The 23,106-nt window shown below is 37.3% G+C and overlaps 1 protein-coding gene across 3 annotated transcripts in view; it reads right to left on the bottom strand.

Moving 5' to 3' along the window:
- Positions 1-9,147: 9,147 nt before the first annotated feature.
- LOC127161391 (ribonuclease inhibitor-like) overlaps positions 9,148-23,106 on the bottom strand; it is a 32,657-nt gene continuing 18,698 nt past the window's right edge. The window contains exons 3-9 of one of the 3 annotated variants that reach the window (XM_051104155.1): positions 18,455-18,628; positions 17,606-17,779; positions 12,585-12,758; positions 11,987-12,160; positions 10,923-11,096; positions 10,677-10,838; positions 9,148-9,330 (exon numbers count right to left, since the gene is read on the bottom strand). In XM_051104155.1, coding sequence (XP_050960112.1) covers positions 9,240-9,330; positions 10,677-10,838; positions 10,923-11,096; positions 11,987-12,160; positions 12,585-12,758; positions 17,606-17,779; positions 18,455-18,628 — 1,123 coding nt within the window. In that variant the 3' untranslated portion in view covers positions 9,148-9,239. The remainder of the gene's footprint in view (positions 9,331-10,676; positions 10,839-10,922; positions 11,097-11,986; positions 12,161-12,584; positions 12,759-17,605; positions 17,780-18,454; positions 18,629-23,106) is intronic. The other 2 variants (XM_051104157.1, XM_051104156.1) reach the window with 2 other exon arrangements.

Below are 23,106 nucleotides of genomic sequence, written 5' to 3'. Positions count from 1 at the left end.
GAGAAATCTAATCCCGTCCGGATGTGTCTGAGATTCATCGCTAATTCTTTGCTGATCCGATTCTCTGACCGCTCGCTCCACTTATACAGGCCTTTATGCCAAATCTGACCAAACATTAACATGAAATCAATAAGAAGATGCCGATCACGGAAACTTATAGCAGAGGTAAGAATCTAGTCGTATTGCAGTTTTCTCGATTGTTAACAATAGAACTGATTTTAGTTCATAAACAAAGACACATTTCTCAAAAAGTTTAACAATGAATTAAACTATGTTAAACATTAGCAAAACTGATGACACACCAATCAGAATCTCTGCATCTATGGAGATAAAATAATGCCATAAAGATTTGCATGTGAAGTGTACGTGTTGTGCAAGTGTACATAAGACTGTAAGTGTAAATTAAATTTGCATGCGCAAGAGAAGCTTTGTAAAAGTGTAAATCGCGTTTCAAGCGTAAGAAAAACAGATTTGCAGCATTTTACTGTTACTCGTAAGTGTAATTCATGTGTTGTGAAACTGCAGCTTTATGCTTTCGCAAAATAAATACGATCTGCATTCTTCCGACTTCCATTTCTCCGCGCTTACACTTTTGGCACGTTCTTTTCGCTAAAATACGGTCAAAAGCACTGCAAGTCTGTGAACAGTGAGTTGCACACGAAAACAACAGTTTGCAAAACAGATTGACTGCGTAGGACCAATATGTATGTGAAAAAACAGACTGTTGCAAATGTCTAAATGACTTGTTGTGTATGTAGGACACAAAGTTGCCGAAATAATCCGATACGTACAGCTCCGTCTTTCTTTTTTCTGCGCTTACACTTTTGGCACGATTCTCTCACTCACTGGGTTTTGCAAGCGTGAGGGGGAGGGCGGGGCCACCACCTTTTTCTAGCCAATCAAATCAGACTCTCGCGGACTCCATTTACTCTTATCTGATTGGTTCAATAAACACATCACACGCCAAAACATTTATCTTCATTTAGTTCTCGCTGTCGCTCGCTTCCGGTGGAATGGTACTTTTAATGTAGACATACATTAAAAATAAAATAAAATAAAAACACGATATAAGTTGTGTACCAGGCTGTGTGTTCATTCTGAAATTCGAGCTGTGTCGTCATCGTCCACAACAGGCAATATATGATAGTTTACTGTAATATTGTAATTTTGATGATACCTAATACTAAAACTGCCACGGGGTATATTTTACCCGTGGCTGTTTTTTAAATGTAGCCTACATAACAGACTTTGAATAAAACATTAAAGTCTCCCAGTCACTGACTTTTACTAAAATGGTGTAATTTACAATCCTCTAAAAATGGTTTAGAAAAAAAAAAAGATCAAAAACGTGGCATTTATATTGTGCCTATATTTTCGTGCTGTCATTATCTTGCTACTTATGTATTAATTGTAACTAGATTGCTAGGCAGCGCCTTTTACTCACTGAATTAGCAGTTGAGATTCAAAAATAAAGTCAAAATTAGTAAAAGAATGTGATTTATGAATGCTGAAGAGCATAGAAGCACTAAATGCCATTAGTCAGCATCTGACGGCTCATCTGACTGTGATCTCATATTTAGATGTTTCTTTATGAAAACAGTGGCATAATACACTGAAATAAAATGTTCTTTAGGCGTATAAAAACGGTAGTCGTGCTTGGGTAGAATTTACCCGCTGGAGGTTTTTAGGTGTACAGCGACCCCTAGCGGTGCTAGTGTTAAACATGGCCTAGTATCTGCACTAGCAGCATAATTTGTCATTTATAATAACATGCATAATTTCACCTGTCTACTGATCAGGGACGACTCAAATTTTTTAACTAAAATTTGGTTCAATATTGTGAATATAACATTTTTTTTTTCACTTTAACATATTATAATTTAAGGGGATTTTACAATTGTTTTTACAATTGAGTGTTAAATACAGTAAACAGAGACATGGTCTGGAAAATCGTCAAATTCAGATTTATGTAGCTTTATTGTTACAGTAAAAAGGTTTTATCAAAAGTATAGCACTCTGATACTATTGTTGAGCATTGCCACGTAATGTTTAACATCAGCTATATATTAGGCTATATTATATGATATATGCATTTCAATGTAAAGCCAAACCAATCCAATAATGTTAACACCAGCTAACAACTCAGGATGAACACATAGTCTAGTCTAATGGTACACAACTTATAAAGTATCATGTTTTAATTACGTTGTTGTTTATTTATTTATTTTAATGTACATGTACATTAAATGTACCATTCCACCGGAAGCGAGCGACAGCGAGAACTAAATGAAGATAAATGTTTTGGCGTGTGATGTGTTCATTGAACCAATCAGATAAGAGTAAATGGAGTCCGCGAGAGTCTGATTTGATTGGCTAGAAAAAGGTGGTGGCCCCGCCCTCCCCCTCACGCTTGCAAAACCCAGTGAGTGAGAGAATCGTGCCAAAAGTGTAAGCGCAGAAAAAAGAAAGACGGAGCTGTACGTATCGGATTATTTCGGCAACTTTGTGTCCTTCATACACAACAAGTCATTTAGACATTTGCAACAGTCTGTTTTTTCACATACATATTGGTCCTACGCAGTCAATCTGTTTTGCAAACTGTTGTTTTCGTGTGCAACTCACTGTTCACAGGCTTGCAGTGCTTTTGACCGTATTTTAGCGAAAAGAACGTGCCAAATGTGTAAGCGCGGAGAAATGGAAGTCGGAAGAATGCAGATCGTATTTATTTTGCGAAAGCATAAAGCTGCAGTTTCACAACACATGAATTACACTTACGAGTAACAGTAAAATGCTGCAAATCTGTTTTTCCTTACGCTTGAAACGCGATTTACACTTTTACAAAGCTTCTCTTGCGCATGCAAATTTAATTTACGCTTACAGTCTTATGTACACTTGCACAACACATGCTCTTCACATGCAAATCTTTATGGCATTATTTTATCTCCATATGCATCCTTACAACGGAGAGGAGAGGGCTGAACGAATCAACACGGGAATTTATACTTAAACATACAGTACATTTACAGTCTACAGTACCAGTACTAGGGTTGGGGTACTCGGACTCGGATGCATTTTTACTCGGACTCGAGCCTTTCGGACTCTGAAAATATGCCGAGTCCATCCGAGTCCAGAGACAGTTGACGGAAATGTCACTGACTTGATGCATTATCACGAAAGTGATATTCAGTAGTTGCATGTGTTTTTAAGTCTTGTCCAGTAGCTACTTGAAAGCGACGGGTTTATGCGCGCACACACTCAAAGCGCGCTCACAGAACGCGCCTCTCAGTCAGTGTGTGAATGTCGAGTTCTCTTTCGCTTCTAATAGTGTCTGTTACTGCTACACATATGCTCGTCTTAGAGACTATTCATGTAAATGAAGTCGGTTTCATCTTAAGTAAACCTGAACAGTTGGGAGAAATACTGATGCGTCAAAATATTTGATCTGTGCGTCAGATCTTAAAGTGACAGCAGCGTAAACCTGCAGCCGCCGACCGCGTCATAAATATTAATCAAACAACAAAAAAAAAAGAAAATCACTCACTTTTCTTGACTGAATCACTTATTAACTTTAATAAGAATCGTCTTTAATGTATACAGTGAAGATTTTGCAGTGTTTTATTTTAACATTTATTAAGAAATATCTGTAGAAGTCTATTTCTGTAATAGCCTTTAGATAGACCTACCTAAAATAAAATAAAATAAAATAAAATAATAATAAATAAAAATAATAATAAAAAAATCTATTTTTAAAAAAGATTCTTCTTTTTTAAAAAAATATTATTTCATTTGTATTTTTGATTAATATATTTATTTATCCTTTTGTTTGTAAGTAATAGGCCTACTTGGAGTGTTTACTTGCCTTCAGTAAGCTTGAGAATGTTTTACTTACATTAGTTGATTAGTTTTTGCTGTATTAAAATTATTATTATTTTTAAACATGGTGGCAGTTTCTAGCTTCAAAGAAAAATAATTTTTCTAACATCTTTGCAGCAATAGTTTTAATGGGTCCAAAAACCACCTTGGGTGTGCATGATTTTATAATAAATCAATGGCACATCATCAAATTTTCTTTATATAATGTAATTTATTGTAATTAATGTAACTATAAATGCATTCAAAAATAAAACAGGTGTGAGTTTGCTGTGACTTATGGAAAGTATATGTAGGGCTTTATACACAGTGTGTGTCATTGTAAAGACTAGGTTTATCCCTCACAGCCTCATTTTCATCCAAGAAAAAAAAAGTCATATAAAACCCAAAACACACACAGCCACAATCAGAAATAAAAGAGGTGCATTTTCTGCTCTTAAGGTCCCATTCACCAAGATACTCCTACTCCTTTACCCCCACCTTTGAATTTATACATTTACTATATCAATGGGGCTGGAGCTAAACTCACATTCTAAAACCTAGGACACTATAATTCCAGGACCGATAAATTAACTTTAATCATGACTTTAAAGTTTGCTAAGATACAGACAAACAGTAGTGTGTTAAATCAAAAATGGGTCCTCAACTTCTCGGACCAGAGGTTTGGTTTTCTTTGCTCGGACTGCTTTTCAATTGACTTGAACCCAACTAGTTAACCAGTACATCAGATTATGGAAATTTCAGCTACTGCCTCTATATACAATAAAATAAACTGTAGCACATGTACAGCTTCAAATGTTTGACTGTCAAATTTTGATTTGTAACCATATATTTTTTTTTACAGTAGGCATTTTATGTGTAGGCTGCTGCATTTTTGCAGAACTGAGAAATGACTGCCTAGAGATATAGTCTTGTGTCAGGAGACCATGAAACTACTATAGTACTGTATACTGTAATGAAATTTGGCCAAATGTGCAGAGGATGCTAAATTATCATTATTATTATTATTATTTTTTTTTTTCCGGACTGTATTGTGGCATATCAAGTTCATATACAATTCTTTGGTATTTGAACTTTAGTGCTTTTTATCTACTGCAAGATTACTTTACAGTGGTAAAATGAAAATCATTTTTTTCCCAAAAGTTAATTGCTGATTTATACACCTGTATCTTTTTTTGTAATAGTGTTATTGATCTCATGAGTGTTCACTGGCAGGAAAGTCATCTGTGTATTTAAATTGTTGATGTATATTTAAAACTTGTTGAAGTTTTTTATGTTGTGTATTGACTTGGTGCCATGATGGATATTTAAATGTTATTTATTTTTTATTTTAAACAGTATAGATGATTACCTAATGGTAATGCAATATTTGTGAACACAGCTGTGTATGTCAGACTATAAATCCCCTAAAACTGTGCATGGGGGCTTGCTTTGGTGTTGTCACCCCTCATAGACCCCATGCCACCCCTTTGCCACCCTAAAAATTATTTTCTAGATCCGCCCCTGGATATAACCGTACAAAAATATTAAATGTACATATTTGACACCAAAGCCCTGACACTTTTTTCAAGTTATTTTATATGAACAGAATTATTATTATTATTATTATTATTATTATTTTTTATTTATTTATTTTTGACAGACTGGTATATGAAGTTAATGTTTATTAATATAAAATGTATCTGACGCCAATCCCACGAGATCGCTGACAAGTATGATGTAACCGTACAAAAATATTAAATGTATTTATTTGAGACCAAAGCCCTGACACTTTTTTCAAATAATAGTTTGAAAAAATAGTTAGGAGTCTTAGACCTTTCCAACGATATACAGTTTTGTCATGATTAGATTAGGGTCTATTTTATAATATGGTGAAGTAAACTTAGGCGTTCCGCTGGGGGACGGGTGACAGTTTAATAAAAGTATTTTTATATTTTGAAAAGTTTATTTTGTTTAATTCTTTTATCATACATTTGAATCTTTGTGTCGGTCTCTACTTACGGTGTTATGGTTGTGTTAGGGGGGCGGGTTTGATCGCTGCATCCCGTAACTTCATTTTGAGTTCGGCAGCAAGGAGAGAGGATGTGTTTTTACGGAACAGCGTAAGATGTTTGACTCTTTTTCTTTTCTTTTACTTTAACTCTTGTATCCTTGTACCTTTTTAAAAGTGCAACATTTTTGACAACTACCGTATGCTATTTTACAAGATGTGTTTTTTTTTTGTTTTGTTTTAGATCAGCGTAAGATGTTCAACACTTTTTATTTTCTAACTTGTAACAAACACTACCTTTTTAAAATTGTAATGCTAGACTACAACATAGATTTTGACAAGTATCTTATGCTGTTGCTTAATGATGGCATCTGATACTTTTTTGTTTTAGATCAACGTAAGATGCTCAACACTTTTTTTCTTTTCTTTTCTTTTATCTTTAACTCTTGTATCAAAAAAAAAAAAAAAAACTCTACCTTTTTCTTAAAAATGTAATGTTACAAGATTTTGACAACTATTGTATGCTTTTGTTTTACACAGACGTGTCTGACTGCTTTTTGTTACTGCTTAACGATCGTGTTTGATACATTTTTGATTTAAATATATCACCAAAATTGTTTAACAATATATAAATGCTCCTCTTGACTTGTTTTACTGTTTTTGGGAAAACAGTCGTCACAGTGTTTCTATTGTATGTGAAAAACTTTAATAAAAACTACCCCTTGATCCCATTTTACCAACCGTACATTGTTTCACAATTTAAAGTTTAAAGCACATAGTTTTGAACAGTTTTCAATGGCCCGCTTCACAAAAACACTTTCCCAAACAATAAGATAACAGTCATAAATTCCTTTGAATTACTGAGGTGAATAAACAGATGTACAAACACATGTCCAGTTCGGGTGGATGAGGGGGAATTTTTATGAGGGGCAATAAATCAAATTTTGACATACCGTGCCCTATCATCTCTCTCTCAATTTTCAAATCCTAAAAAATGTGACCCTTTTGACTGGTTTTGTGGTTTCGGGTCACATATAGAGAGATGATTCTTTTGAGTTCACCATGCTTTTTTTCTCTCTCTCTCTAAAAAAAAAAAAAAAGTGTGCATTGAATTTCAAAATAAAGATGAACAGGTGACTTTCAGATAATAAATGCACAAATAGACTCTCTGTCACAATTACAACAAAAAAAAATTGTAATCAATATCCATTCTTTAACAAGATATTTTATTTTAAATGACTCTAGTTTGATTTGTTATACAGTAATGTAATGCCACGCCAGCAGAGGGAGCCCTTAAAAAATTGTAATCGATATCCAGTCTTTCACAAGATATTTTAGCGGTTCCCTGTTTTTTAAATGATTCTAGTTTGATTTGTTATACAGTAATGACTAAAAACTTTTCCACAAAAATGTTCCACACAAAATGAGGGAAACATATTTGAACTTTCCAAAAATGTTCCACACAAAAAGGGAAACAAAAAAAAAATCAGAGGAGAAGAAACATTAACAAAGAGAGATCTAACTGATTGGTTCCTGCACTTTTCATTAATTAAATCAAATTGATCTAAAAACAAATATTTGGAGACCTTACTTCCTACAGTCTTACACCAAGTGCCCTGATTTCTGAGCAGAGAAAGTATTTTGACAGAGTCAGAGTTCATGACAATACAATATTATAGAGCTGAAATATGGCACTTACATTTAAGACAGAGCTCATTAATTCAACCATTATTCAACAGCTGACCGTCCCAAACCAATGCCTAAAAAAAAATTTATTTATTTGTTTGTGTGACATTTATTCCAAATAAAAAGGAGTGAGGAGTTGTTTAAAAATAAAACAACACAAAATCAGATCATTTGAGAGTATTTTGTTATCAAAAATGCATCTAAGAAAAAGAAAACGGACACCACCAAGCTGTTTAAATAAATGGTTAGAGAAAATACTCCACATGGAACTACTACTTTTAATGAACTGTTTTAATCCATTTATTTTAAAAGTGCTTTTTGCACTGTTGAGAATGGCATGAAATTGAAGAGAAACAAATGATCTTTACAAAGTTTTACTCCACGGTGTGTGACCTCCTCCTTAACAAGGGATTCCTTCAATTTCCTCAAAGTTAACACTCTTCAGTGGAAATCACTCACATTTGCTAATATTAAGATTGAGACCAGATATCTCAGATATTTTTTTTTTATTGTGTAGTCATTGGCCAATTAACATTTTTTTTTTTTTTTTTTGTTCATTTCCAAAAACAGTGATACCTTGAAAGAAATTCATATTTACATAACAACAATGAACCTGTGTGATGAGCAGATGAGCAGCGGTGAGATTGAACAGTCTTGTCTAAAGACCCTAGAAAGAAAAAAATCTACTGGAATTCATGAATCATTTTACTGGAGCTGCTACACTCTGTGTTCAGGGTTGGAATTGTCTTTCTAAAAACTCCCTCGACATGACAGACACACTTTCAAATACTTCACACTACACTTCAAAGATTAAACATCTGAATATTATCCAATTTAAATGTTACTTTAATATTATGACCAAAACTGTTTTTGTTTATTCTTCAAAGATTGTCCTCATTTGTAAAACTAAAAGTAAAAATGTAGGAAAACAAACACTTGATGACAAAGAAAAACTTTTATTTTAAAATCTTAAAAAGAAAAGACACATAGAATAATAGTAATCACCATACCATCATTTTTCAGAATAATAGTAAAAGAAATCACCATTACAACATTTACTGTCAAAAAAATACATTTTATTTACACAAGTGAGTTCATACTTTATGTATGAAAGTCAGCACAAAAATCTGTTTTAAAAAAACAATCCATCTTTTATTTACATTGTGTTTCTGCTTTGTTTGTTGTAATTCAAATTTGTGAACAAATGTATATTAACAGAACATAGTATAAAATTAAATAGAACAGCATTATAAAATAAGAGAGATCATGAAAATGCTTTAAGTAACATGGAAATTTCACATCGTAGATTTGCTTTATACATTTTGAAACATTAAAGTGTTGCACTTGACAAATCACATTTAAACATCTAAATCATTATGGATGATTTTAATACAAATATTATTAAACTGAAGAGCCAGACAGACTCATCTGAGCTTCTTCCTCCTCTGTTCCAGCTTTAAATTAAACAAAATGATCACTTGAATACTAAAGCAACATTAATCATTCAATATCACATGTTTCTAACACACATGCTGCATTATTTGATTGTAAAGTCTGAGTCTCTTCACCTGTATGGATCACATTCACACATTTATCACACATTTCTTTCTCCTCATAGACACAGTAGTGAAGCTCTTCTGTGGATCCTCACCTGATGTTTACTGCTCCTCTCAAGACCACTTCAAATTATGATTTACAGCATATCGTCTTTTGTTGATTGAACTCCAGGTATTTCTTGTGATTGAACTCTATCAGGGACTTCAGGTGATGGATCTGTATCTACACTGTGGAACAGAAGAGAAGATGATCAGAGTTCAGTGGAACAAACTACAGATTACTTACTATATTTTTTTGAGTAAAAACTTACATTAAAATCCTGTAATCAGATTAATTACTGACTCTACCTGATTTGAATACATATTTATAAAACAGTATTTGTGTTTTAAATATAATACATTTAGAACATGAATTCCAATCCGTGTCTCTATTGAGTCAAAATAAAGTGAAACACATACTAATGAGTTTACACCAAATATAATAAATGACATGGAACAAATACAAATGTGATTTTGCCTTAAAACAAAAACCTTTCAGTGAAATGTTCCACTAGTTAAAGCTGTTTGTCCTCTAGTTTAAACATGTTTGTATTGGTCTCAGTAAATAACTGAAATTATTGCACAGCTCCTGGAATACTCGATTCTGATTGGTCAGTCGTGACATTCTGAGGTGTGTTATTCCCTGATAACAACCGTTGTCATTAGCAACGCAGAATAACACACAGTCATACGGGTATTTGAGTCCGGCGTTTCTTTTACTTCTCTCGTATCACACCACCGCGCTCTCACTCGATTCATTCAAACACAACTGCTATTAGCTTGTGTCTCAGTTACTGACTGTATTTACTGTCAAACCAAACCGGAGGAGATTCCTGTTAATAGTAGACTTGTGGATACATTGTTAGAAGTGTGTCTTGTTGTTAAAGTTGTTGTTAATTGATGAGAAGTGTTTAACTGAATCCAAATACCCTCATTCACTATTCCCTACATTAGACCACTAATACAGTTCAGTTGAAGGAGTGAATGAAAACGAGTGAGTGAATTCAGACACTGAGTCACTGGAAGGACTGACGCTTTTGCATAGTTTGTGCTGCTGTTTAATAATCATTTGAAACTGGCAGCTTCAGTATGAAAGGATTTATCTTCAACTCTGTCATGGAAATTATGTATAAACCTAATTAAACAATTCAATAATCAATTTACAATTCATTTATATCTGTATTGATCATGTGATGCTGGACGGCTGTGAGCTGAAGCTGGAATCTGCACTGATTTTACCAGCGTTTTCCTACAATCTGACCAAATCTATTTCAAACTGTAATGATTCACTATTACTGATGTCATTAATAAAGCAGGTGTTGTTGTATAAAGCTCTGACAGTGTGCTTTTGTTCTCTTTCCTCCTTTGTGTTCAACATTTTTATCAACTTTACATTTCATTCTGACACAAACCCTTTGAAATAAAGCCTGATGATAATTTGTTAAACTTTTTTCACAAATATTTGAAAGTATATATTTGTTCACATATTAGAGGTAAATGAATCTCTTTAATATCAGAAAGTGAAGTTTACTCACCTCAGTTTACAGTTTGAGTCTCGTAGCACATCAATGAGCTGCTGCTTTGAGTCTCCAATTATATTGTTTCTCAGATCAAGCTCTTTTAGAAACTGCAGTGCTTTTGTGTTTGTCAAAGACTGAGTTAAAGACGAAACATCTGTAATGCCACAGTTACGAAGACTAGAAAGAGACAAACAGAGGAAGATCATCTTACAAACAAATCATTAAGGTTAAGAAGTTTTCACAAATGTGAATGTTACTGACCTCAGTCTCTCCAGTTTACAGTGTGAATCCTTCAGTACGTCACATAAGTGATTCACTCCTGTGTTTTTTATTTCATTATTGTTTAGGTACAGTTTTCTCATGTGTGATGGGTTTGATTTCAGAGCTGAAGTCAGGATGAGACACTGTTTCTCTGTAATACTGCAATCACACAGACTGAAGACAGAAAGAGAAAAGACAATGAATCAGATCCATGTAAAGTTTATGTGTGAATAAATACATCATAAGTAAATGTCATACAGTCAAAAATAAATTAGTTATGCTTATTTAATTTTACTAAAGAATGTTTTTACAATTTAATTCATTTCATTCAAATGAAAATTGCTTAGTTGGGTCAACACAATTTAGCTGGTTTACATTAAATTAATCTACACTAGTTTGGGTTCAGCTCAACTACATCTGTTAAACAAAATCTTGTGGGAACAAATAACTATATACTTATTTATTTATTTATTCACTGAGGCCTAATTATTATTATCATATTAAACAAGCAGTTTCACTCATAATTATACACAATAATGAATATGAAAAAACTGGTGTCAGTACTGACATTTGAATATCTATTACTCAAGAGTCACAGTCTAAACACAAACGTCACTCTTCTGCATAATGGGAACCACAAAATTCAACAACATTACAGAAACTGTCCATCATAACTGAACATTAAACACTAACATGTATTTCCCTTTACAGAAAAACACATAAAAATCACATTTCATTCCTAAATTTACAATCATGCAGTTCCTTGCAAATCATGCTGTGAACTACAAATCCACTGCTCAGTTAGTTGCGTCAACAAAAACAATATTAATGTAGTTTCAACACAAATAAATTAAATCAGTTTCAATTTTAAATATATTAGGTACAATGAACACAATGAAATTGTTACACAATGCTCAAAAACATCTTACTTTAGCTCATTTTAATTAAAATGAACAAGAGCCAAAAATAATTTGTGTACAGTCACATCACACACAAAACACTTAAAATAAACTGAACAGTAAATTAATCTCACTGTCACTGCTGCACAGTATAATGATACTAACTCTAGTTTCTCCAGCTTGAATTGTGTGTTCATCAGTAGATCACTGAGGTTTTTCACTCCAGAGTCTCCTAGTTTATTCCCTGTCAGGTTCAGTTCTCTCAGGTGTGATGGGTTTGATTTCAGAGCTGAAGTCAGGATGAGACACTGTTTCTCTGTAATACTGCAATTACACAGACTGAAGACAGAAAGAGAAAAGACAATGAATCAGACAAGTGTCAAGTTCATGTCAGTAAATTCATCATGTATTAACACCATACAGTGTAATAAATACAACATTGCCAAAAACTTTATATGACCATACACAAGAACATGAGAAAAAGATTAACAAACTATATTAAGATATAGGATCAACTATAGAACTACTTAAAAATAACATCAAAAATGTGAACATTTAGTTTAAAATTCTGTTTCTGATTTACAATTTACCTAAAGACATGTTAAAAGTATTGCAGGTTTTTAAGTATGGCAGGATATAATTTGGTCCATTAACAATTAATTGGATTGCTGTCATTTAAGTTATTAATTTCATGGTGACTTTATCAAAGTAAATAGTGAACTTTAATAACACTATAACTGCTGTACAGTGTAATGATACTAACTGTAGTTTCTCCAGCTTGAATTGTGTGTTCATCAGTAGATCACTGAGGTTTTTCACTCCAGAGTCTCCTAGTTTATTCCAGTTCAGGTTCAGTTCTCTCAGGTGTGATGGGTTTGATTTCAGAGCTGAAGTCAGGATGAAACACTGTTCCTCTGTAATACTGCATTTACGCAGACTGAAAAAAGAAAGAGAAAAGACAATGAATCAGACATGTTGTTCATGTGTGAGTTAAATTAATCATGAGTAAAGACCATACAGTGCAATAAATAAAATGTTGCTAAAACCTGAAAATGAAACAAGTAAATAAATAATCTTACAGCCATAAACCAAAACAAAAACAAAACTATGATTTGAGGATACTAGTTACATTTCAAGTCTGGAGAATCTTTAGTGTTACGAACCGTACACTGTTTTTTCTTGTGTATGTTCTTTTTGTTCTCTGTCACTTTTAGCGTTTCTAGGTACTGCCTACCTTTGGAACTCTATTGGCTGACGTGGCTGTCATTCATCATTGATCACCTTTAAAACGGAAGCAGCAACTAGAAGATCTGAGCTGTTTGACTTGGCGTGTCATTGGTTGTTTTGTTGTGTCCGTTTATCTGCTACTACTTGCGACACTAGCGTGAGATTTGTTGACATGATCTGTGTAAACTTTTGGCATTTGTGACACCTGAGTTCATGATGAACCTTGTGTGTCTTTGACACTTTTAGCCCGCTTATGCTCCACTCAAACTTGTGATCTAATTGCTGACTTACAGACAACGGAGACATGGAACAGCCTAGTAAGTCACGTGATGTACAAATGAAAGTTGAGGCTATATCGAAGTTTCCAGTTCCCACGACTCGACGTGAACTCCAAAGATTTCTCGGAATGGCTGGATATTACCGCAGCTTTTGCAGAAACTTCTCGTCTGTGGTTAGTCCTTTAACTTCACTTTTAAGTCCTTCTACTGCTTTTGTGTGGAATGCAGAATGCCAATATGCATTTGAGAGTGTGAAAACACTATTAAGTAGTTCACCTGTTCTTGCAGCTCCTGATTTAGAACGTCCATTTAAGCTTGAGGTGGATGCAAGTAATGTCGGGGCTGGTGCTGTCTTATTACAGGATGATGAGCAGGGTATAGCTCATCCAGTAAGTTATTTCTCTAGGAATTTTAACAAGAATCAGTTAAACTATTCAGTCATTGAAAAGGAGACGCTTGCTCTAATTTTTGCATTACAACATTTTGAGGTTTATGTTGGATCTAGTGTGCAACCTTTGGTAGTTTTTACAGATCACAGTCCTTTGAAATTTCTTTCAAAGTTGTACAATCATAATCAGAGATTGACGCGGTGGTCACTCTTTCTGCAGAGTTACAATTTGGATGCAAGAGGGGTGTTGACAACGTCTTAGCGGATGCTCTTTCAAGAGTATAAACTTTTTGTGTTTTTCCAAAAGAGTCTATTCTTAAGTGGGGGAGTGTTACGATCCGCACACTGTTTTTCTTGTGTATGTTCTTTTTGTTCTCTGTCACTTTTAGCGTTTCTAGGTACCGCCTACCTTTGGAACTCTATTGGATGATGTGGCTGTCATTCATCATTGATCACCTTTAAAACGGAAGCGGCAACTGGAAGATCTGAGCTGTTTGACTTGGCGTGTCATTGGTCATTTTGTTGTGTCCGTTTATCTGCTACTACTTGCGACACGTGACACAGCGTGAGATTTGTTGACATGATCTGTGTAAACTTTTGGCATTTGTGACAACTGAGTTCATGATGAACCTCGTGTGTCTTTGACACTTTTAGCCCGCTTATGCTCCACTCAAACTTGTGATCTAATTGCTGACTTACAGACAACGGAGACATGGAACAGCCTAGTAAGTCACGTGACGTACATAATGTCACACCCCTGGACTCTCTAGTTGGTTTCTCCCAGCATCTCCCCTGCAGTTCTGTGTGTTTTGGTTTCTCCCTTATTGTCTGCACCTGTTTGTAATCAGTCTGTGTGTGTGTATATATAGCATGTGTTTCCCCTCTTGCCTTGTCGGACGTTGATGTTACTACCCTGTGTTCCTGTGTCTCCTGTGTTCCCTGTTGGATTTATTAAATACCTTTCTTTTATTTACGTCGTTGTTCGTGTGCTTCGTCTGAGCATGACAGAACGTCCGACCTACACAGTTTTTTTTGCGTATTCCTCCCCGTTTTGTTTGTCGTGTTTTTTCCAGTCTTTTGTTTCCGTCGTGTTCACACCAGTTTCTCCATCATGAAACTCGCTTCCATCAACGTCCCCCCAAGGAGGGGAGATGCCATTCTGGGAGGGAAGACTATCTTTATCTTCCAGGATGGCAGGGATCTTGAGGACTACGTGGAGGAGTTTATTAGCATTTGCCATCTTGCTAGCTGCGATGACGTCTGCCTTATGGAGGGATTTTGGTGTGGACTGGATGATGACCTCCGCTTCGTCATGCCCAAAGGTGAATCATGCTGGACCCTAACTCAATATATTAACATCTTACTGAGTGCTTGGGGTTCAGAACTCTGTCTGGACGAAGCGGAGGAGGATTACAACCCCATCCAGTCACATCTCGCAGACGTCTCGCAGCACGACCCGGAACCCAGCCAACCACCACCCCGATATGCGGAGCACGAGCCCGAGCCAACCGCAGACGGATCCCACGCTACCAGCGCAACCCAGGAGCCATCGCCCATCGGAGCGACAGAGCGAGAGATCACCACGGAGCTGGAGGAATTTGCGTCTGACCAGGTGCGAGAGCCGGCCACAGAGCCTGCGACGGTGGACGTTCCTGATGGGCGTGAAGGTGCTGAGGACAGCATCGCCCACTGCACCACCGCTGAGGGTGAGCAACGCCTGGATCTGGGACAAATTTTTCTGGAACAAGATTTGACTAATGTCTTTGAAGATATATATGAAGACATGCCTGCTCTTCTTCCACCATCTAAATTACCTGACTGCCTGCATTTCCCACCCACCCTCCCTCTGTCTATTGTTTCTGTGGCCTCAGTCCCGCCACCGCTGTCTCCTGGCAGCCCCTCTGCTCACCCTCAGCCCACCATCTGTGCGGTGGGTTCGCCGCAGGTCTGCCAGTCTCCATCGGTGTCATGGTTGGAGGATCCCTCATCTTCGCCTCCAGCCTCTGAGTCCTGGACTCCGCCTCGGCCCTCCGACCCAGCGGCTCCACCCCGTCTCTCAGCTCCCTCGTCTCCACCGTCGCCCGTCGGTCCACCAGCTCCACTGGGCTCCATCATCCCTCCGGCTCCGCCCTGGTCACTCGTCGCCCCACCTTCGCCTCTGGACTCTACTCCTCCGGCTGCGCCTCGTCGCTCCGTTCCTCCGGCTCTGTGGACCTCCTCCCTCCCACGGGCACAGCCTCGGTCCTCTGTCGCTCCAGCTCCGCCGCGGACCGCCGGATCTCCGCCTCGGTCGCCAGAGCCTTGGGCTCCGCCTGGGCCCTCCGGATCCTCGGGGTCGTCCAGGATCATCGGCTCTCCGTCTCCGCCTCGGGCTCTACCACCACCTGCTCCGCCTCCGTCGGTCGGCCCCATGGAGTCGTTAGCCTTTCCTCCACCATGGCTCCTCCCTCCATCGGCTCCACCGTGGGGCTCCATCATGGCTGTGGTCTGGGTCTCACCTGGCTCCTCCTGCTCCAGCCCCCTCCTGTCACCTCCTTGGCTCCTCCCTCCATCATCACCTCCATGGAATATCCCGTCATCACCCTGGACTCCATCTTTTGCCCTCCTCCCAGGAGTCCGTCCTCCACCGAAGCCCCCTCCTAAGACTTTGTACATCTTGTTGTCCCTGTTTGTCGGCGCGAGGACGCGCCTTCCAGGAGGGGGAGGTAATGTCACACCCCTGGACTCTCTAGTTGGTTTCTCCCAGCATCTCCCCTGCAGTTCTGTGTGTTTTGGTTTCTCCCTTATTGTCTGCACCTGTTTGTAATCAGTCTGTGTGTATATATATAGCGTGTGTTTCCCCTCTTGCCTTGTCGGACATTGATGTTACTACCCTGTGTTCCTGTGTCTCCTGTGTTCCCTGTTGGATTTATTAAATACCTTTCGTTTATTTACGTCGTTGTTCGTGTGCTTCGTCTGAGCGTGACACATACCTTGCACGTAGGGTTTTTTTATGTATTAGAAACACTAGTTTAGTGAAGTGCGTTAAATGTGTATTTTTGTGTTTTTTAGTTAGTGTAAGTTCAGGGCGCATTTGCGCTGAAGACTTTTTCTTTTCATATTATTGTTTTCTTATTTAGAGGACCGGGAGGAGACAGTGGGGTTCTTTTTGTTATATTTATTTCTTTGATTTTCTAGCACCACTTTCAGTTCCCTCTCCCGTTTGTCTTGGTTATATAAACTATTATTGTTTTTTTATGTTGTTTTCCTAAATGTTGTAAATACTCATGGTTGTGGGAGCAATAAATCTTTTGCGGTGCTAATTTGATGTCCTGCGTTTCTCTTGCCACTTTTACCTTAAGCTTTTTCTTTTGGTCATCTCAATGTTACTCCTTTTAAATTCCTAGACAAAATTTCCATCAAGGTCATAACATTTAGTGAGACCGAAAAATTATTTGTGATTTAATGTAAATGTAAAAATGGATTTAAAATGTAACAAATCAAGAAAATTCTGTTCATAAATCAAAATTTACTTCAAGACATTTTAAGATCATATTTTACAGTCAAATACAATTTTTTTTTATTATATTTTGTTCTTATTGTGATGCATGTCTGAGTGAAACAACTTTTCTGAACAAGAAAAAATGCAGGTCAGGAGAAGCTGGATAATTGTTGTTTGCTATTGCTGTGATCTCATGTGACTGACAGGTTTTCACACCCTCACGTCATCAGACCAGACAAGAAATGTTTGTGTGAGGGGAAAGTTATTTTCATTAAAGACCACAAGGGTACATTAATAATAGGGTACACTGGAAATAAATTATGTACCTAGATAAATAAATCATAAGCACCGAAATATTGTCAGTAATCTTTAATCTCACGGTCACTGCTGTACAGTATAATGATACTAACTCTAGTTTCTCCAGCTTGAATTGTGTGTTCATCAGTAGATCACTGAGGTTTTTCACTCCAGAGTCTCCTAGTTTATTCCAGCTCAGGTTCAGTTCTCTCAGGTGTGATGGGTTTGATTTCAGAGCTGAAGTCAGGATGAGACACTGTTTCTCTGTAATACTGCAATCACACAGACTGAAGACAGAAAGAGAAAAGACAATGAATCAGACATGTTGTTCATGTGTGAGTTAAATTGATCATGAGTAAACATCATACAGTGCAATACATAAAATGTTGCTAAAACCTCAAAACAATATAAGTAAATAAATAATTATACAGCCATAAACTAAAACAAAACAAAACTAGGATTTGAGGATACATGTTACATTTCAAGTTTGGAGAATCTTTAGTCAGACCAAAAAATTATTTGTGATTTAATGTAAATGTAAAAATGCATTTAAAATGTAACAAATCAAGAAAATTCTGTTCATAAATCAAAATTTACTTCAAGACATTTTAAGATCATATTTTACAGTCAAATACAAAATTTTGTGATCATATTTTGTTCTTATTGTGATGCATGTCTGAGTGAAACAGGAATCAGGAATTCATTTTTGATGAGAAGCTGGATAATTGTTGTTTGTTATTGCTGTGATCTCATGTGACTGACAGGTTTTCACACCCTCACGTCATCAGACCAGAGATGAAATGTTTGTGTGAGGGGAAAGTTATTTTCGTTAAAGACCACAAGGGTACATTAATTTTTGGAAATAAATGATGTACCTGGATAGATAAATCATAATAAGCACTGAAATACTGTCAGTGAACTTTAATCTCACTGTCACTGCTGTACAGTATAATGATACTAACTCTAGTTTCTCCAGCTTGAATTGTGTGTTCATCAGTAGATCACTGAGGTTTTTCACTCCAGAGTCTCCTAGTTCATTCCCGCTCAGGTTCAGTTCTCTCAGGTGTGATGGGTTTGATTTCAGAGCTGAAGTCACAGCAGAACAACCTTCATCTATCATTTTACAGCTGCTTAACCTGCATTGAGAGAAGGAGAGAAGATAGAAGAGAACGGTTTAATAAAGTGAAAATGTCTTCATAAAATGAAACAGAGGAAGAGTGTCTGAATACCTTTGGATCATTTTTCACAATTTGGTCTTCAAAACAAAACAAAACAAAAAACAAAACAAATAAATAAATAAATAAATAGTTAATTTAATCAAATAATTTACACTTCTCATGGTTTATGTACAATTTTATGGCGCTATTTTAATGACAAATGTCAAGAGCACATTATTGTAGCGCGAAAGTACATTAATACGATGCACAAGCGCAAACCTCTCCGCTCGCATGCGAATTTCCTTTGCTCCAGCACTAAACTGGACACGTTCTCTCAGATTTATGCTGCTCTCGCCCAAAGAGATCAGATTTTTCTACAACTGACAGATTAAAATACTACATGAAATGTTATTGGCTATTGGGAAATGAACCTGGAAATCTTTCGACAATCAAAGATAGATCTGTAATTTCTTTACAATTTAATAATATTTAGTCTTAACCCTCTGGGGTTCTTCGTTTTCCAGTCACACTCAAGACCTTCACGGTCAAAAGTGACCGGACCCCTGAAATCATTATTTTTTTTTTTTCAGTAAAATCAATCAAATGTATTTTTGTTCAATAATATTTTTTCTTTTTTTTTTGTGGTGTTTTGAGAGAATTTTATGATAATAATTAATATTTATGCAGTATTATGCAATATTTATGATCTATTTTTTCCCATTGAATATAATAGAAATTTTTTATATATATATAATTTTTATTATTTTTTAATTAATGCTGTATTTCAGTTTAAAGTAGACACCTGGCCTATAGAAAACAATTTTTTGAAGTCAGAATGGTGCCATCTGGTGGTGTAGTGAGCATAATTGTCAAGCAATGTCATATTTTAACCACTAGGTGAATGTACTGCTCTCTGTAGAAGGGCTTGTGAATTCTAGTTGTTTTTGCACATATTTGCCTTTGCCTTTTCAGGTTGTGGATTTTAATATATCATATGAGATTATCAAAGACTATTTTTTATTATTATTTGCCAAGTTTTTTGTTTGTTTGATTGGTTTAACTGGTAATTTGAAGCGCCAGTTTTACTTTATAATACAGTCAAACATGAACATTGCATTAGAACATTTCTGTTACAGTCTCATATTTCCCTGTGTGTGTGTGTGTGTGTGTTCAAGAGAGAGACATGGTGTGTGACTTTTGCATTTTGGATCCAATGTCTCCCTTTTATTTGATTCATTGATTTTGTTTCACATATTCTCACATTTCTCTGTTACAGTCTCACCAGTCTCATATTTATATATGTGTGTGTGTGTGTGCGTGTGTGTGTGTGTGTGTGTGTGTGTGTCTATTTTGCAACCTTGATGGCTTACAGTCTCATGCTTTCATTGCTGTGCACTTTATTTCTTACATTGATTGCTTCTATTTCACACATTTCACAAAATTAGCTTTTGAAATGACACATTCAATTGTGTGTGTGTGTGTGTGTGTGTTTTTGTGTGTATAAGTGTGTGTGTGTGAGAGTGTATTGTAGTGTTTTGCACTACTGATGTTTTAGAGAGTCACCCCTTCACTGTCGTGTGCTTTTTTTCTGGATTGTGGCTGATTTGTAGATTGTATGCACAAAAAAACTCTGTATTTTCATATTTTTGCCAATTTCCCATTCATTTCCTATGGCCGGTCATTTTTGACCCGAAGGCCCTGAGTGTGACTATTTTTTTTACGACCACTTAGACTTTTCAAATCCTGTCCCCAATTTTTTTGTGTGTTCATATACCAAGTACCATAAAAGTCACTAAGTTTCGTACCATTCCGATGAAGCTACGATTTTTAATATTTTTTTATTTAAAAAAATCCGGTCAAAAGTGACCGAAGAACCCCAGAGGGTGTTAATAATATTTTAATCAAATGTATATTAGAAATAGTTAGGAATCGGGTCCTTAGATGATTTGTAAATAACTTAGTTTGTTTGGTCAAACCCCTCTGAGCGATTTATCAAAAGAAACAAACAAAAAAGTATGATCGTTAAAATTCATGTGGTCATGTGTACTTGGGTTAAAAAAAAAAAAATTTATATATATATATATATATATATATATATATGTATGTATGTATGTATGTATGATTTAATATTGGGTTGGGTATTTGACCTGCTGTATGGACAATAAGTGAAGTGGACAGAAACACTTAATACAACTTTCAAATGTTTAGACCACACAACAACTTACTTTGCAAGTCTTCATTACACAAAAATATACAGTATAGAATATAGACAGATTAACTATACAAAAACATATAAATATACACAAAAATGTACAAATATATATTGTGTAACAAACAAGGTAACAGTCAGTGATGGAAATGGGAAGTTTGTTTTTAAAGGGTCATGAAACCCCAGACTACTTTTTTTCTGAGATTTTAGCAGAGGTGTTTGTGTTTCACATCATAGAAGACAATGTTAGCATCTGTTCATTTTAATTGTTGGAGAAAATTGGTTCATTTTGAGCTTTTTGCACAATTTTTGCCTTCCAGGTTTCAAATCTACATCGTGTTGACGTCACAGTTTGTGACACAGTTGTGATTGTCATAGTTTGTGACGTGATAAAGGACTATAGTACTTTAATGATGCGTCGATGTCTCATAATTATTCATGAGACTGTGTGTTCTTATCCAATCAGAAGACGCTTTGCTTAATTATTCACAACAGCATGTGTGACAGACGCTTCAGACTGTGAGATTGTGTACATTAACTGTGAGAAACGTTCATGGATTGAAGGAGAATGTTTGATTTTGTTTTGTAAGAGTTTGGCACAAATGTGATTCAGTGAGTGTAACTGGTTTCACAGCTCCTTGATGCAACCCATTAAAAGGCTTCTAAACACCACAAAATAAGTTATAAATGTTTTTAGAAAAGCAATTTCTGTCCTTGATTTCATACTCCTGTACAGCTCCTAGACAGCAGAAGTGTGAAGGGGCTGTGTTTGGGATGTGCATTGTCCCTGATGATGTTGGGGGCCATCATGATGTTTTTAAAATGTTTTTATTTTTATAGTGAACCAACTTCATTTCAAGTCAATGCTCTCAGTATCAGTATTATGTATATGTAGTATGTGTAACAGGCTCACAGATGGAGTCGGAGGCGTAGGATCCATTTGCGATGCGTTTATTAGCGTGATCAGGCAGGCGAGGGTCAACAACAGCAAACGAGAACAACAGAGATAATCCAGAGCGAGAAACGATAGTCCAGGCAAATAAGTCCAAGGGCAGGCGGCGATCAAGGCAGAGAGAGAAAACAGTCCGGTCGGCAACAAAATAACAATACAAGGAAAAACGCTCAGAATTGATAGATCACTAGTCAAAACTTTGCGGGGGTTAGCCCGCGAAGACGGGGTATAAATGGCGGAGGGCAGGAAGTGACCCGGGAGACCCGGAACCGGAAGTAGGGATCCCAGGTACGGGGCGAGGGGAAATGTCAAACCAAAAGTCAGGGGATGGTTCCCGCTGACGGCGGTTAGAGGGAGCCACAGAGGCCACCGTGGTAACAGAGCCCCCCTCCCTGCGAGCGACTCCTGGCGCGAGGAGGGGCCCGGCGCCGGGATCTACCCCTTCTTCGGGGGGCTGGTCGATCTGGGTGGTTGGTGTGAAAGTCCGTAGTGAGAGAGGGGTCCAGGATGTCCCCGGAGGCGACCCATGATCTTTCCTCTGGGCCGAAGCCCTCCCAGTCGACCAGGTATTGTAGCTGACCTCTCCGGCGCCAGGAGTCCAGGATGGTATTGACCCGATAGACCTCCTCGCTGCCGTTGACAACGGGGGGCGGTCCCTGGGAGGCGGTCTCGTCTAGGTCCTCCACTCCTTCCGGATCGCCAGCGGGCTTTAACAGAGAGACATGAAAAGTGGGTGAGATACGATAATCATCAGGGAGTTCAAGACGGAAAGATACAGGAGTGATTTGTTTGATTATTTTGAAGGGACCCACGTACCTGGGACTTAATTTCTTGCAGGGCAGGCGAAGACGTAGATCTCGAGTGGAGAGCCAAACCCACTGTCCGGGTTCATAGGGAGGATTAGGACGACGCTTGCGGTCTGCCTGGGCTGCCGTACTGCCCCCTGGAGGTGAACGTGGGCTTGGTTTCTAGGTTTCCTCGCTATTCTGGAACCAGGAGTTAACTGCTGGGAGCTCGGAGGGTTTCCCGGACCAGGGGAACAGGGGTGGCTGGAAGCCCAGTACGCTCAGCCTATAATCTCGTCAGGATTCGGGCAGGGGACGAGTGGAAGACGGCCTTCTCCACCACCTCGGGGCACTATGAATACCGGGTCATGCCCTTCGGCCTGTCCGAAGCCCTGTGCTGCGGGGGACCAGGTGAGGCGGGTGGTACCCTTCTTTACCATGGCCGTGAGAGGGGCTGCCACGGTGCTGAAGTTGCGTATGAAGCGACGTTAGAAGTTGGCAAACCCAAGGA

This window comes from Labeo rohita, unplaced genomic scaffold, assembly GCF_022985175.1.
Source record: "Labeo rohita strain BAU-BD-2019 unplaced genomic scaffold, IGBB_LRoh.1.0 scaffold_632, whole genome shotgun sequence".
NCBI lineage: Eukaryota > Metazoa > Chordata > Actinopteri > Cypriniformes > Cyprinidae > Labeo > Labeo rohita.
Note: the sequence above shows the minus strand (reverse complement) of the source record. Positions and strands in the feature narration are given on the sequence as shown.